The sequence below is a fragment of the Mus musculus genome, chromosome 9 (genome assembly GCF_000001635.26).
Source record: "Mus musculus strain C57BL/6J chromosome 9, GRCm38.p6 C57BL/6J".
NCBI lineage: Eukaryota > Metazoa > Chordata > Mammalia > Rodentia > Muridae > Mus > Mus musculus.
Window position 1 is genome coordinate 107551363 of NC_000075.6, and position 16270 is coordinate 107567632.

At 50.9% G+C, this 16270-nt stretch overlaps 2 protein-coding genes and 1 long non-coding RNA gene across 5 annotated transcripts; 2 read left to right on the top strand and 1 right to left on the bottom strand.

The window, feature by feature from the left end:
• The first annotated feature begins 71 nt into the window (after positions 1-71).
• On the top strand, positions 72-10905 carry Rassf1 (Ras association (RalGDS/AF-6) domain family member 1). 3 transcript variants are annotated; one of them, NM_001243748.1, is made up of 6 exons: positions 193-484; positions 2776-2882; positions 6091-6195; positions 6408-6705; positions 6825-6940; positions 10037-10905. In NM_001243748.1, exons 1-6 carry the CDS (start codon positions 235-237, stop codon positions 10181-10183), a joined length of 1023 nt encoding a protein of 340 aa, NP_001230677.1. In that variant the 5' UTR covers positions 193-234; the 3' UTR covers positions 10184-10905. The 3 variants fall into 3 exon arrangements, with proteins under 3 accessions (XP_006511833.1, NP_001230677.1, NP_062687.1); XM_006511770.3 differs by lacking the exon at positions 2776-2882 and having other exon boundaries at positions 72-484; positions 10037-10902; NM_019713.4 differs by lacking the exons at positions 193-484; positions 2776-2882 and adding an exon at positions 3221-3563.
• Gm9917 (predicted gene 9917) lies at positions 7764-15603 on the bottom strand. The gene is made up of 2 exons (NR_166687.1): positions 15162-15603; positions 7764-12551 (listed from the first exon to the last, which is right to left on the bottom strand). It is a non-coding gene; the product is annotated as a predicted gene 9917 (long non-coding RNA).
• On the top strand, positions 11893-14746 carry Tusc2 (tumor suppressor 2, mitochondrial calcium regulator). Its single transcript, NM_019742.4, has 3 exons — positions 11893-12170; positions 13214-13334; positions 13485-14746. The coding sequence occupies exons 1-3, from the start codon at positions 12025-12027 to the stop codon at positions 13548-13550; spliced, it is 333 nt and encodes a 110-aa protein (NP_062716.1). The 5' UTR covers positions 11893-12024; the 3' UTR covers positions 13551-14746.
• Positions 15604-16270: the final 667 nt, after the last annotated feature.

Consider the following 16270-nt stretch of genomic DNA (forward strand, 5'->3'; position numbering starts at 1 on the left):
GACTGGACGGAAAGATTGGGAAGGGGCTCTTTGAAAGGGCCCACCCCTGTGCCGTGCCCCGCCCACAAGTCCACACGGTCGGCTCGCCTAGGGTTCCAGCGCGTCCTCCTCGGCTCTTTCCCGCCGCCCTGCCTGGATCCTGGGGGCGGTGCCGAAGTCGCGGCCCGCCCTGCGGCCTCGCCCGCTCGGTACTCACTAGCTGCTAGTCCGCTACAGCACCGGCCTGACCGGGCCATGTCGGCGGAGCCAGAACTCATTGAACTACGCGAGCTGGCACCGTCCGGGCGCATCGGTCCAGGCCGTACCCGGCTGGAGCGTGCCAACGCTCTGCGCATCGCCCCGGGTACAACACGCAATCCGTCACAGCAGCACGTCCCGGGTCGTGGCCACCGTTTCCAGCCTGCAGGGCCCACCACGCACACGTGGTGCGACCTCTGTGGAGACTTCATCTGGGGCGTCGTGCGCAAGGGCCTACAGTGCGCGCGTGAGTAAGCGGCCCCACACAGCCAGCGACTACGGAAAGGGAGGCAGCACCATAGTTGCGGGTCAAGCGGCAGTGGAGGGCTGGTCAGTTGTGATGATCCTGCAGACCAGATCTCCTGGCCTTGCTCCATCAGGGAGAGTGCTTGAGAAAATGGTTTATCACTTGTCACGCTCTGTCCGTGCACAGTTGGGCAGAGTTAGTTGTCTGTGAATAAGAAGGTGCTTCAAGTTTGTCTTTAAAGTGCTTGTGCCCTTTCTTGAAAAGCCTTTGTGCCTGCTGAGCTCTGAGCCTACATTCCGAGGCCCGCCTCTTCCCAACGATTGGCTCACTGTGTTCCCCCTCTAGATTCCTGGGTGACGTCTCCCACATTAATAGGGGGCCAGAAAAAGTTAGAACCTTAGTTAGGCTCCTTGTTAGTAGGAATTCTATTGAAACTTCAGTCAAGGTTGTTTTGAGTCAAGGATGCAGAGGCTAAAACATGGAGTCCAGCCACACACACAATGAGTGGTCCTTCTGACCTAGGAATTACCAGCAAACAGAACCACGCAGGACAATATATACCTTCCAGTCTCCTCGCGCCTACTTCTCCTCTCAGACTTGTTGACTCCGTTGTTGAAAGTGGACCTTAGGCATCCTGGTTTTTCTGTTTTGGTTTGGTTTTTTGGTTGTTTTGTTGTGTTTTAAGACAGGGTTTCACTCTGCAGCCCTGGCTTGCCTAGAACTCTCTATGCAGACCAGGCTGTGACAAGCAACCCACCTGCCCCTGCCTCCCAAGTTCTGATGTATAGTTTTGAGTTGAGAATCGGTGCTTTGGGCCATATAGGAACTTAAAAATGGCACTGTAGGCCTGTGTGTGCCTCCAGATCATCTCATTCACTATACAAGTATGTCACAAACTCAGCTAGTGTAGCAGTTTGTGACAGAATGCCACATGAGAGCAAGAGCTGCGGCATCTCAGCATTCACAAGGAGAAAGAAAGCTGCTCTGGGGTTCTTGTCTAGGAAGCAAGACAGTTTGGGAGATAAGGAAGAAACCAAAGGCAAATGGAGGGTTTGCTTCAGATTGGGCTTACAGTGATAACTTGTTGAGATAGGAACCCTGGGGTGGAGTGAAGTGGGGAAAAAAATGACATTTTGGCCATATTCATTAGAAATCTTCATTAGACATTAATGTGAAGGCACTGCACATAGGATTTGGTCTGAAGAGGCCGATCAGTGCTGCCTGGGATCTGGATCAGGTGAGTGTAGTCAGAGCTGGGACAGTACCCAGGTGAGAAACCTGGACATCAACTATGAGACCTGGGCCTTTATAGAACTAAGGAGAGGCTGCTGGCAAGAGCGGCAGAGGAGTGAGAAGGAAGCCTGGCCAGTGGGTGCTGCCCCTGGGAGTCAGGAGGAGCAAGCAGGAACTGAAGGATTTAACAATCCAGATAATGGGTACAGAAGTCAAAACGTTAGACATGTCCACTGGACATTGTGGCTCGTGGACAATAATCCTAACACTGGAGCTGTTGGAGGCAGGAGGATCACCAAGTTCAAGGTTACCATTTGGGGCTAACCTGAACTCTATGAGATTCTTTCTCAAAAACCAAAATAGACTTGTGTAAACAAGTGGAGACTAATAGGTTTTTTTCGGCCGAAGAAGTAAGCCAATTCAAGCGGAATTGAGAGTATGAAAGGAGGTTTATTGGGGGCGGCAGGTTCACCGATCCCAAGGAAGGAGGCTAGGGAAGTCGCCATGCAGACAGGGTAAGAGGGAGGATGTGTACGCAAGGAGAAAGAAATGCAGAGACAGAAAAAGAGACAGAGGAGGGGAACGAGGACAAAATGTCTGGATTATATAGGTAAGAGCCTTTGGGGGAGGGGAAGCCCAGTTCTGGTATGCCAGCTATATCCTGCAAGAGGTGTGGGCTAAGGGATGCTCGGGGAATCTGGAGGCCAGGTCTGCTTTGATGCGTTACATATGCACCTCTGCCGCTCGTCTGAAACCCAACAACAGGGGCAGAGGACAAATACAGGAAGTCGTAAATTAAATGCCTTTGTTTTCAAGTTAATGGCAAAGCTAAGTAATAGCTCGGCACAAGTGTTAAGCATGCTTGGATCCCTAACCGCCTGAGGCCTCCCAGCAAGTGTCCAGAGGTGCCTAACCGAGGCCTCTGGGATCGGTGTAGCAGTGGGCGGTAACCGGCTGGAGAAAAGGCCAGTGAGCCCCAAAACCTGTTAACAGAGGCTCCCTCATTCAGTGGGTCACTTCGCCGAGCTCCCCCGCCTCACGGCCAGCCCTTTCTGCAGACTGCAAGTTCACCTGCCATTACCGTTGTCGCGCGCTCGTCTGCTTGGACTGCTGCGGGCCCCGAGACCTGGGCTGGGACTCTGCACTAGAGCGGGATACGAACGTGGTGAGCGCGGGGTCGGGGGAGGGCGGGCCGGGAGGGAAGCCGAGACTCGGCGGAGGTGTGCAGGGTTAATCCCTACGCCGTGCATAATGAACACCCCAGTGATCAATTTCCCGGCATCAGAGATGCTAGTTTCGCTGGGTTTGTCAGGCGAAGGCGCTCCCTGGCTGGGAGCACGCGCACCTCTCACACCCCGCTTCCGGCCCTAAGGGCAGCGGCGGTGCACATGCGCACACGCCCCGGCCCGCTGGGAGGCGGGACCTGAGAGGCGGAGCCGAGTGGAGATGCCTCTGCGATGAGGTCATCCGTCGAGCTGTAGCGTCGTGGCCCCGCCCCTCGACGTCTTCACCCCCTCACCCCCCTCGACACCAGAGCTAAAGTCGGGCTGTCTACGTTTCAGTCCTAACGGTTGCCGCGCGGCGCTGGCCTCCGCGCAAGCGCGACCTGACACACTCACACGCACGCACGCACGCACGCGCCCGAGGCGGTGGTTAGAGGCTCTCCACGCAGTGGACTAGGGATCGGGCGGGTAAGGCGATGGGCGAGGCTGAAACACCTTCCTTCGAAATGACCTGGAGCAGCACAACCAGCAGTGGCTACTGCAGCCAGGAGGACTCGGACTCGGAGCTCGAGCAGTACTTCACGGCGCGTACCTCGCTGGTCCGCAGGCCGCGTCGGGACCAGGTGGGGAGCCCGGGGGGTGCCGCCGGCGGGTGAGGGGCGGTCGCTGGAACCCCGCCCCTCCCCGGTAAGTTGCGGCCTGGAAAGTTAGGTGATGGGCAGCCTCCCCGCCTCTCCATAGCGAGCCACTCGGAGGGTCCTGACAAAAGCGAGGAAGCGTACGTAGGGTTCTCTGTCCCGAGTAGAAGCCCAGTTCCAGCGCGATGGTACTGAGGACCCAGGCTACCCTGCCCTTGCAGTCACAGACCGGTTGAGCCAGGGGGAAGCAACTCTGAAGCTTGAAGGGTGGACCACAGGCGGGCGTTTTTCACCCATGACTAAAGCCAGACTCGCAATCCAAACCGGCGTCTTGATTTCGCATTTGGGCGCTCCCACTCCCTCCCTGGGGGAAATGAGGAAGTGGAGGAGGAGTCCACCGGGAAGTGAGAAGTTAGTTTGGGAGGGGACTCTGGCCGTGCCGTGATGCGGTCTTGGATCAGCCAGCAAAGTGCCCAGCCGTTGCTCGACCAACTCTTTGACACCAGCTGCTGGACTCGATCTTTCTTTCCTCCATGGTGGAACTGTGCAGAGGGATTTGGGGAATTCAGGAAGAGGGCCTTAAAAGACTATTAAAAAAAAAAAAGTGTGGTACCAGGGCAGCTGAACCTCTTTAAAAAGTCTAGATGTGCCCAAATTATCCGACTTTCTGGGAATATCATAGTTGTGGCCACCAAGCTCGGATAACTTGTTCTGGAGCGGGAATCCCTCGGAACAGCACAGAGGCCAGCGAATCAGGAAAGTGAGGACGGAGACTGAGGTTAGAAAACTTAGTAGCACTGAACTAGAACTCCTTATTTGAGCCAAGAAAGTGGAATTGTCTGTGATGCTGTAGGTGAGATTTGATATAAATTTCCTACAGGTGGACTGCTACTTGACACCTCCAAAACCTTAGTCCAGACTTTAGACTCAATGTGGGGTGGGAGTGGGGGCGGGAGGGTGTCTCTGGGATTGTCTCCATACCACTCAACCTGAGTCATCTTCTATTATGGAGAGGTGGGGGAAAATATAAGATACTGGCCAGTTGAAAGGCATACAAAGAGAAGAATTGTTTAAAAGCAGCTGAAGTTTATAGCTGACTTAGCTGTAGAGTGCTTAGCATTATATGTGTGATGGATGGCCTGACTTCCAACCATTAAGGAACCAAAAAATAAGAAAGAAGAAAAGGAAGCTAAGAAGTCCCAAAGAGCAGAGTAAAAGCCTGAGGGCTGGGGCTGGGCTGCAGGTTCAATCCCCAACCCAGACCCTCCTAGAATTCTCCTGGGACCAGGCACTGCCTAGCGGTGATCCCAGCTGTGTTTGTTCCAATTGCATTCCAATTTAGGGCCTTTCTGAAACCAACAGGAAGTAAGACTCACACTGGGAGTTGAGGACTGACTGCTCTTCCAGAGGTCCTGAGTTCAATTCCCAGGAACCACATGGTGGCTCACAACCATCTGTAATAGGATCTGATGCCCTCTTCTGATGCATCAGAAAACAGCTACAGTGTATTCACACATATATAAAATAAGTAAATAAATCTTAAAAAACAAAACCAAACCAGGAAGTAAGACTCAGGCAGTTAGGTCAAGTGAGTCCTGGCTGCCCTGAGCAGCAGGGTGACTCCACCCTCCCGCAGTTCCTGAAGAACCTTGTCTCTGGGCTAAGTCTTCAGACAGCGAGGGGGAAGAACAGCAGCCTCCCTGCTTGCTGCTGGTAGGACAGGCTCTGCTGGGAAATTGCCTGTACACCTCTGGCAGATGAGAACCTGGATTGAAGCTGCCTTCTATGTAGCTTGAGTCGGGGGGTAAATGGTATGTCCCAGTGTTACTTCACTATATAAGATGTGGTGTGGCTGGTCCCAAGAAACCCACTAAGGCATCTTACATTACAGAGATCAGCTTTCCTCTCCTGTCTACTGTAGTTAGACTGCTGGTGCACCAGCTCCCGTGCTGCCTACCCTCTCTCGGGTCATGTTCTGTGCTGCTGCACTGTGGGAGAGTGGGCTTTCTTCTCCAGAACAAACTGACCAAACTAGTGTTCTGGGTTCAGCTCTACAGTGGAGATGTGATTGTGTTGTGGTTTTAATTTTTGTATGTGGTGGGGGTGGAAATCAAAGGGCCTTGTACATTCTGGGAAATTACTCTATCACTGAGCTACATTTTATCCCCCAAAGTGTTTATACTTTAAACAAGATTTTTCCCTTACAGTCCTTCATGGTTTCCTGGCCCCTGGACATGTGCCTTCATTTATCTGTTTCTGTGATGTCGTTAGGGGCCACAACCAGTGCTGAGGTGGCCCCAGATAGCAGAAAGCCAAACGGATTCTACCTGTCCTTGCTCTCTCCATCTATAGCATGTAAAACCAGGAGCAATGATGGCTTCAGGATGTATGGGTTTGGTGACAGGACCAAAATCAAGTTCCAAGCCAGAAGGACCATCCCCATCCCCACCCCACCCACCAAAGAGCCTTGGCCTTTTCAAGGGCCCTGTATCTATGCTGGCCTGTCTTTCAGGATGAGGCTGTAGAGCGGGAGACACCCGATCTTTCTCAAGCTGAGACTGAGCAGAAAATCAAGGACTACAATGGCCAGATCAACAGCAACCTCTTCATGAGCCTGGTGAGTTGGCTGTTCAGGAATGTGGGAGAACAGAAGCCCAGCTCTGGGCCAGATGTCCAGAGAGTCAGAGCAAAGTATTCTGGGGTGTACCCAAGCAGCTATCTGTGCAGACCTGGCTTTACCCTGCCCCTGGACGACTCAACCTAACTCTTCCATCTCCAGTAGAACTTCCTGACATGGCATGGTTCTCCTTTTCCTTTCTTTCTTTTCAGAATAAGGATGGCTCCTACACAGGCTTCATCAAGGTTCAGCTGAAACTAGTGCGTCCTGTTTCAGTGCCTTCCAGCAAGAAACCACCTTCCTTACAGGACGCCCGGAGAGGTACGGGGCGGAGCACAGCCGTGAAGCGCCGCACCTCTTTTTACTTGCCTAAGGATGCTATTAAGCATCTGCATGTTCTATCACGAACACGGGCACGTGAGGTCATTGAGGCCCTGCTTCGAAAATTCATGGTCGTAGATGATCCTCGCAAGTTTGCACTCTTTGAGCGAACTGAACGGCATGGCCAAGGTAGGTTTCCAGTCTCAGCACTCCCTGTGTAAGGGTTATAGATCACATACCTGTGTATTAAGGGGCTGAGCCACCTGAGTCTGTCTTTAATTGTTTATTTTCCCCCGCCCAACCTCCAGTATACCTCCGGAAGCTGTCGGATGACGAGCAGCCCTTGAAGCTGCGGCTTCTTGCAGGGCCCAGTGAAAAAGCCCTGAGCTTTGTCCTGAAGGAAAATGACTCGGGAGAGGTGAACGTGAGTCCGTAGTCCTTCTTACTTACTTTCTTACTTTCTTATCACTAACAAAGCTAGTGGGGTGTAGCCATGGTGAGGATTTCAGGAGAAACCGGGCTAGAGGACAAGCCCCGCACAGCCTGTCCAAGAATACGCAGGTCCTCTAATGGAAGTTTAGGCTTCCAGGACTCTTTGTTTTGTTTTGTTTTTTGAAACAGGGTTTCTCTGTATAGCCCTGGCTGTTCTGGAACTCACTTTGTAGACCAGGATGGCCTCGAACTCAGAAATCCGCCTGCCTTTGCCTCCCAAGTGCTAGGATTAAAGGCGTGCGCTACCTCTGCCAAACAGCTTCTGGGACTCTTAAGCCAAGGTCTAGAGCCTATCCCAAGAAACTATAGGAAGAAGCTGAATCTAGTGGTTCATGTTATAATCACTGTACTGGGGAGGCTGAAACTGGAGGATTGTTACGAGTTTGAGATCAGTCTGGACTACCAAAACAAACAAACAAAAACAAAAAACACACAAGCTAGGAAGAATTGTCTTCAGGCTTTGTTGTTTCCTGGTGTTGAAAATGAGAACTTGACTAACTCATAGTGAGCCAAGACCAGTTCAGAGCTCCATATATATGGGCTCAGAGATGGCTCCACAGTGCAGAGTGCTCACTGAATTTCCTGAGGATCCACATTCTGTTTGAAGCACTCATATCAAGTGGCTCCCACTCACCTGCAACTCCAGCGCCAAAGGATTTGTCTTCCTCTGCTGGCATCAGAGGGTGCCTGGAGTTATGTGCCTGTGACCCCACGCGCATGCGCAAGCACACAACTAGGACAATAGGAAAGATGGCTCAGTGGTTAAAAACATGTATTGTTCATGCAGAGGACCTGGATTTGGTTCTTAGACGCATGTAAAAGCTTACAGTTGCCAATAATTGCAGACCATACACACAATGTGCATACGTGCGTGCAAGCAACACACTTATACACATAAAACAGATTTTTTTTTAAAGACTTTGTGTATGAATGTTTTGCCTGCATGTATATATGTGTACACATGCCCACAGAAGTAAGAAGAAGGTGTTGGCTCTCCTAGAACAGAGTTACAGATGATGGAACCCACCATGTTGGTCTAGGAATTGAACTCTGGTCCTCTTCAAGAGCAACCAATGCTCTTAACCACTGAACTATCTTTCGAGCCCCTGAAACAAACCTTAAAACAAAAAGAAAAAGAAAAAAGCTTTGCAGGTATAACCTGAAAAACATAAAGGCCTCTTGGAAGCATTGAGACGGTCTGCCAGCTAGGACAGATGGCACAGGCCTATAATCTCATCTACTTGGGAAGCTAAAGCAGGAGGATTGCCTCAAGTTCAAGACTAGGCTGGCCTGTATAGCAAGATCCTATCTCACAAACAAACAAACCACTCTTCCTAGCAAGGCCTAGGGACAGTGGCTTATACTCTCAACTACTTGGAATGCTAAAGTGGGAGGATCACTAGTTCAAAGCCTTCCTGGGCTACAGAGTGACTTAAAGGGCAATCTACGCTAACTTAATGAGATCCTGTCTCAAAAGTAAAAAGGCTTGGGACTGTAGTTCAGTGGTAAAGTGTTGAGCAAGCTTAGCCCTTTGTTCATGTCTTAGTTAGGTCTTCTATTGCTTTGATGAAACACTATGACCAAAACCAAGTTGGTGGGGAAAAGGTTTATTTATTTGGATTACAGTTCCATATGATAATCCATCATTGAAGGAAGTCAGGGCAGGAACTCAAACAGGACAGGAACCTGAAGGCAGGAGCTGAAGTGGAAGCCATGGTGGGCGCTGCTTACTGGCTTGCTCAGCCTGCTTTCTTATAGAACCCATGACCACCAGCCCAGGGGTGGCACCATACACAATGGGCTAGGCCCTCCCCTATCAGTCACTCATTAAGAAAATGCCTTAAAGCTATAGCTTGTGGGGGCATTGTTTTCAATTAATAGAGAATTAATATTCCCTATTTTCAGATAACTTTAACTTGTGTCAAGTTAGCCGAAAACTAGATAGCACAGTGCAATTTCCAGTAATGTAAAAAGAAAGAAAAAAAAGGACAATGACTTTTTACATCGGGGTTAGTTGTGGCTTAGTGGTAAGAATAGACGCTCAGCATGCACAGAGCTCGGCAGCAAAAAAAAGAAAAGAAAAAGAATAGGGTGGGTACAAGGGCTGTATGGGAATGTAGCTTGGTAAAAGGTAATTTGCTAACATTTATGAGACCCTAGGTTTGAATCAGAGCCCATTATATTGAGGGAGAGAATATGAGACTATGCAGGAGAATACACCTAACAACAGATAGAGATATTTCACTACAAGGAGACTGTTTTGTAGGATCTGTTTTCTATACAGACTGCTCATGAGGATCCTAGCACAGACCATTTAGTGAAAAGCCTAACACCAAGGCTAGCATTGTGATAAATACTTGTAATCTCAGCGTTCCGGAAGCAGAAGCAGGAGAATCACAAGTTTGAGACTAGCCTGGACTACATAGCATGTTAAAGGCCAACCTTTGATATGTAGAAAGACTATGACTCAAAAAAACAACAAAAAAAATAGGGGACTTAAAGAGTTGGCTTAGCAGGGCTGGAGAGATGGGTCAACAATTAAAAGTACCGGCTGCTCTTCTGAAGGACCCGGGTTCAATACCTGGGGTTCAGTTCCCAATACCCACATGGCAGCTCACAACTGTCTGTAATTCCAGTTCCAGGGGATCTGATGCCCTCACAGTCTTACATGCAGGCAGAATACCAATGCACATAAATAAATTATAAAACCATTAAACAACAACAAAAGGAGTTGGCTTAGTGGTTAAGAGTACATGTTGTTCTTACAGAGGACATGGGTTTGATGCCTAGCACCCAGATGGCAGCTCACAACCATCTGTAACTCTTAATTCTGGGGGGTCTGATACCTTCTTCTGACCTCTATGTGGAAACATGCATACACATAAGATAATAATAAAATGAAAAGGAGGTAATGTCAGGAGCGCAGACCTGCTCATGGGAGAACCATCATGGACCAGTCTTGGAGGAGGGTCTGCCAACTTAGCTATTCATTGCTGCAGCCCGTGTATCTCTCCTCTGCCCTTTCCAGTGGGATGCCTTCAGCATGCCTGAACTGCACAATTTCCTACGAATCCTGCAGCGGGAAGAAGAGGAACACCTTCGCCAGATCCTGCAGAAGTATTCTCGTTGTCGCCAGAAGATCCAGGAGGCTCTGCACGCCTGTCCTTTGGGGTGACCTTGGGTCTCCATGGATGACAGGAGGAGAACAGGCAGTGCAAAGAGCGTGCCGTGTGAGTGTGACAGGGCCTGTGGGGCCTGAGGAGTGCGTGTGCATGGAGGTCCTCCTCTGCTGACCGGGATGAGCCCAGAGAACAGGGAAAGAGCCAGCCGTCTACCTGTGGATATAGTGGGGCGGGGCTTTGCATCCCTCTGCCCGTATGTACTGGGTCATACTCTGCGTAGCTGCTCAAGTCACAGGGTCGCAGCTGTGAGAATCTTAGAGACTCTACAGACAAAACAAGGTTATATTTTCACGGGTAAGAGACCTTACCTATGGAGAAAGATTGTTTTGAGTCATGAATGGGTCTCAGGATAGCCCTATCAGAGCCAAGGGTAGCTGCTCAGAATAATACAAGCAATTAAGGTAGAGTCTGGGGTTCCCTCTTACCGTGCCTTCTGACTTCCAAACAAACACCCTGGGGTCAGAGAGGGCTGGCCAGTACAACAACTACAGTGGCTCAGTCAGTGCCTCCTCTAAGGGAAAGGTTGCTGGACCAGACCCTCTTCTTGTTTGCCAAAGCCAGAGTCTCCCTCAGATATTTTTGATGGAAGTGTATGAATGTATGTAATGTTTTGTGGCCTCAACTGAATGTGGGGAAGGGATGGGGGTGTGACAGTCATCATCAGGGCCTGATGCCTGAGAGAATTGGCTGAATAAAGATGTAAGAATTTTTCTGGTTTTGGACTCTATAGATGTGGGCCCCCAGTCGGGGTAACACCTAATGAAAGACTGCCAACAAAGATTGACACATCCAGAGTGCACCCTCTCCAAGGTCGCAGTGGGACCAATATGTTCAGGAAATGTATGCCTGTGGATTCAGGTGTCTTTCAACCCTCCAGGGCTCAGGTCATGAAGAGACAAGAATAAGCTACAGTTACTACACAGGAAACTTTTTTCTCCAGGCCAACTCAGAGAAACCATAGCAGTAACCCCTTCTCCAAAAAACTACTCGTGGGTCCCACACTTCACATGCTACCAGGGGAAAGCTGGTAATAATTATTTTCCTGAAGAATGTTCTCTGGTGAACTTACAACACTTAGTTTAGGTTCCTTCAGACCTCAAATATACTCTTAAGAAATTGATCAAAAAAGTTTTAAAAAGAAGTTTGGCTCCCTGTGCGGTTGGTCACTCCTTTAATCCCAGTATTCGGGAGACAGGCATTTGAGCGTCAGCCATTTATACATGGCAAGTGCCAGGCCAGCTAAGGCTACATAGTGAGACCCTGTCTCCAAAAGAAAAAAGAAAACAAAAACATTAAGCAAGATCCGTAGTTTCTTTACAGGCAAATGTGACAACTGCAAAGACACAGTTGTGAAAACAGCCAACCTTAGCCTCAGACAGGCCTAAGGTCCCTTAGGGGTGGAGGGGTGACCTAATTGACTATTGCTACTGGGCCGGAGTTTTGGGCGTGTCAGGGACGTAGAGACAACTATACCGGGTCCGACCTTAAAGTCAACAACAACACATTACCTCCGCCTTTCTGGAAGGGAGCTGTCCCAGCTGACCCTTGGGACCCATAGGCTTCTGGGACCTGGAGGCAGCGCATCCTGTGGTGGTCAGCCTCTGAGAGTGGCCATTGGTTCTACACCACAGACTGACGAGACCTTTAGCCACTCAGAGGAGGCACCGTGCAGGACGCGCGGAAGCGGAAGTGAGGTTTCCGTGGAGACAGCAGAGCCTGCGGAAGGCGGCGGCGGCGGCACCTGCGAGTGGAAGCTGGGGCAGGGCATGGTCGCGCCCGCCGCGCTGTGAGAGCGGAGCGGCCGCTGGGTCCGCCATGCGCCCGCGGCGCTGACATGGGCGCCAGCGGCTCCAAAGCTCGGGGCCTCTGGCCCTTTGCCTCCACTCCGGGGGGCGGCGGCCCAGAGGCGGCAGGCTCCGAGCAGTCTCTGGTGCGGTCTCGAGCCCGAGCAGTGCCTCCCTTCGTATTCACGCGCCGCGGGTAAGGGCATGGGTATCTGCCTTTGGGAGGACATCCGGGAATGAGAAACGCCCCCCTACATTTGAATCAGACGACTGTCATATTTTGGGTCCCAGTCAAAGCAAGGAGAAGGGAAAACCAAGCGGCGTTCAGCTCTTGACCGCCCAGATGGTCTTTTTAGAGAATTGCCTGAGGTTCGTCTCTTAGGGAGCAGCTCCATAATTCAGCTAAGACGGCCTCTAAGAGTCTTAAAACCTCCCTTTCATCCAACTCAGCCTGCAAATTAAAGGCATTTATGTCCCTTCTGTTCTTCTAAGCCTTAGAAGAAATCTAAGGGAAGATGACCTTCTGTTTAGGTGTCTTGCCTTCCTCACTGTGAAGTTGGACCTCCGAGAATAGTGTCTGGAAAAGCAGAGAAAGGCGTCAGTGTTGAAGGTGGGGCCACAACAAAAAAAGTGCCCTCAGCCAGTTGGGTTCTCTAGATCTGGAACACTAACCTAACCTTCTTTTTTCCCAGGTGCTCACACAAAATGGCCTGGACCTAGTGAGCTCCTAGGGACTGGCATTCCCTGTGATGGAAATTTGACCGTAAATACCAGAAAGACCCAACAGTGTCGATTAGACAGTGCCAGCCACTGGGGAATGACTTGGAGTGCAGCCTTCTGGGCTCAGACATCCACCATCTTGGTCTTTGGCCCTGGACCAGCAGTGTCTTTAGAAGTGAGACCAGTATGCCCAGGCCACTACCCCACCCACTCCATAAATAAGCCCTAGGTGAAGGGCCTGCTACTAGAATCATGACCTTTGTGAAACAGACCAGTGGTGAGGACTAACTTTAGTTGCCTAGAGAGGGTGCTCTGATGTGACATCCTGTTGGTATGACAGGGCAACAGTGGCCTTGTCACACTGCCTGCTTCCCTCCGGGCACCAAGCAAAGAGTTCTTCCACGGAGAACGCACGTTGTGCGTCTTCTCTTGGGGTTCAGCGTACTTCCCTGTGGTCTGTGGCCCTTGCCAAGGCCAGGGATGAGGCTCCAATCCAGCCTGTTCCCCTTCTCTCCACAGCTCCATGTTCTACGATGAAGATGGAGATCTGGCTCACGAATTCTATGAGGAGACAATCGTCACCAAGAATGGGCAGAAGCGAGCCAAGCTGAGGCGGGTACATAAGAATCTGATTCCTCAGGTGAGGGTCCGAGCAGTGATCATAAAGCCTACATCAGTATGTCAACGGAGATACAGATGGGGCTTTCTGGGGGAAGAGCTGGGAAGAACAGAGAGGCTCTTAGCATAGAGGCCCAGAGCTGATCTTCACTAGCCTCTGTTTCCATGGCAGGGCATCGTGAAGCTGGATCCTCCCCGAATCCACGTGGATTTCCCCGTGATCCTCTATGAAGTATGAACCTGTGTGTGGCATGGCAGACACGAGCACCCACTGCCCCAGCAAGAAACTCCCAGGATCAAGGTGTAGCTTCCATTCAGGAGTCCAGGCTGGTGCCACAACCTTGAATAAACTAAACTCCGTTGGCCCAGAACCTTCAGTTGTAAGAGGGGTTGTCCCTCAGTGTTAACTGGTATTGGCGGATGTCTGAACAATAAGAGGTTGGTGGCTGGTGAGGGCTAAGGACAGAATTACCAGCCCGTCTCCCCCAGCCGCTTGTGGGAGAAGCATGACAGGAGACACGTGCCGGTCAGGAATGCCTGGTTCCTGGTTACCTGCCTGACCTGCTTTCTTCCAAGCTTGCCTAGGGCCCAGCCCTCCTAGAAGCTACAGCACTTTACAAGCAGAGTCTGCCTTCTTCCAGCCCCTGGGCTGTAGGGGCTCTACCCAAGTGGGAACTTCCTTTTCCTCACTCCCCTTCCCCCCTAGTCAGAGCATTTCAGCCGTTTGCTACCTCGATTCCTCCTGTATCGGACAGACTGGAGATACATACCAGCCTCACCCTTCCTGCCTACCTACCACATGCTCCCGCTCTTAAGCTGGACACTTTGCTGGCTGTTCAATAAGAATGAGGACCAGTGTGGGAGGCTTCTCCTTTCACCCAGGGCTGGACTGATCTCTCTTGATTTCAACCAGTTGCCCTCAAGTTGAGAGGGTACAGGCCGGGGTCAGGACAGGCTACTGACGCCTGTACCTGTGGGGACTTGCCCCAAACCACATATTCGTCGTCTCCCTTGTCTTTGCACCAGTCCCACAAATCCCCAGTTGTAGGGGAGAGGCAGTCCACCACCTAGTGGTAAGAAACGACTGGGGCTGGTGCCAGTAGCTATGAGGAGCCCATCCCCCCCCTTCTCCTTACAGTATCTTTACCCCTTCAGGGTCTGTTAAGAGAAAGTACTGGAGCTCCTTGGTAAGGATAGAAAGGAGGGGAAAATACTTAAGAGGCATAATTAAAATGTGAAGGTTTGTAAATAGTCTAGACTATGATAATGTTGGGGCAGAGTCTGATTTCTATACAGAGATGGCTTTAAAAAAATACTTCCTTGTGGAAGCTCTGTGCTTCTAGAGTGTGGGAAATGGCTTGGGACGAGTGATCCCCAGCACAGGAAGGCTGTTGTGTTATTTGTTCAATTTCAATAAAAGTTATTTGTAGACCCTGCACACGAGAGTGGCGTCCAGTGAGACTTTAACATCCAGTTTCTAGACTGCTGATCCGGTAAGGCTAGCAAACCCTTGCCTGAACATTGCCTGTAGCAATACCAGCCGTGGCCAACAGGTGGCTGTGTCCAAGAACTGTCTCCAGCCCTCTCAAGACGCAGAGGGCCACTCACCTGTCCATTCTGTCTGGGAATTTGGAAACAGAAGGTCGTGTGGGATCCTAGGGAGATTGCCCTAGTCTGAGGTGTGAGTGTAGCCACACAGTTGTGAGATGGTTCTGGTCCCAACAATACCAGATTATGTGAAGTGAGGTTACAGCCTAAACCCCACAGATCAAGGCCTAGCTATACTTGAACAACAGACACTTCCCACCATGGCCTTGGCCTCCTTCCAGGCTCTGAAGTCCACACTCACCTGACTTCCCAGGCAGCCATCAGAAGGGAGAGCACAGGCTCCTGCTGCAGCCTCTATCGTAGGGCTCGGCCCAACACCTCCTCCGCCCTCTGCCGCCAATGGACGTTCTGCCTACGTTTCTCAAGGTCGGCTATGAGCAGGTTCTCTGCTCGCCTAGCCTTTGGCCATAATAAACTCAAGACGTTTTTAAAAAGCAAAAACAAAACAAACAAACAAAAAAACCCAATTAGGAAGCAGGAGTTCATCAACTCAGGGCAGTTGGCCTTCAAGTTGCTCAAAGCTGGAACTGGTCAAGTCTTAGCCTGTTCAACATAGATTTGCGGTTCTGTAGACCAACTGTCATCCCTGTAAAAAGCCAGGAGTTAGGTTCCTGTCCAGGAGCCAAGGCTCCCCATATCAGGCAGTATCCTATCTCACCACTACCATCCTGCTCGGGAAACTCCCTGTCCTGGACCTGCCTAGCTAACCCCAAAGCTATGAACAATAGGAGAGTCAGGGCAGTGTTTCCCTACTCCATCCGGCTGGGCTAGGCTCACTTCCTTCCTGCTGGCAGCCTAAGGAAGTGTCCCTGCCCTGGACAGTCTCGCCTGGACTTTGTTTTCCCAGTAGTCCCCACCCTTGGAGCTTCCTAGATTTTTGTCCCTTGTGAAGCCAACACAATGGTGACCACAGCCTAGGCTATACACCCAGCTCCCCTGCTTTCTATTGGCAGAGGGACTCCCTAGCACTGGGGAGGTGAGCCCCTTGGACGGTGAGGGGTTGTCAGTTTAGGTAGATTTGAGAGCAGGCAAATTTGCCTGGACCTCCAAAGAGGTCTTCCAGGAATTCGTATTGTGAGCTTCCTCTCCCATAGGGACACAATTCTCCCCCCACCCCATATCACACAGCCACAGGCATCAACACATTGTCACATTGTCTTTGTCACAGGTTGGATACTTCTGCTCTTGATGGAAAAAAAACTGACTCAGCTACTGGAAGAGCCCACCACCCCCACCCCACCCGTTTTCCCCTCGTGCAGGATGGTTTCTTCTTTGGCACCTGCTCTAGGGGACCATTCGCTCAACCACCCAGCAAATTGACTCCCATGAATACAGCCAGCCACTTGGGCC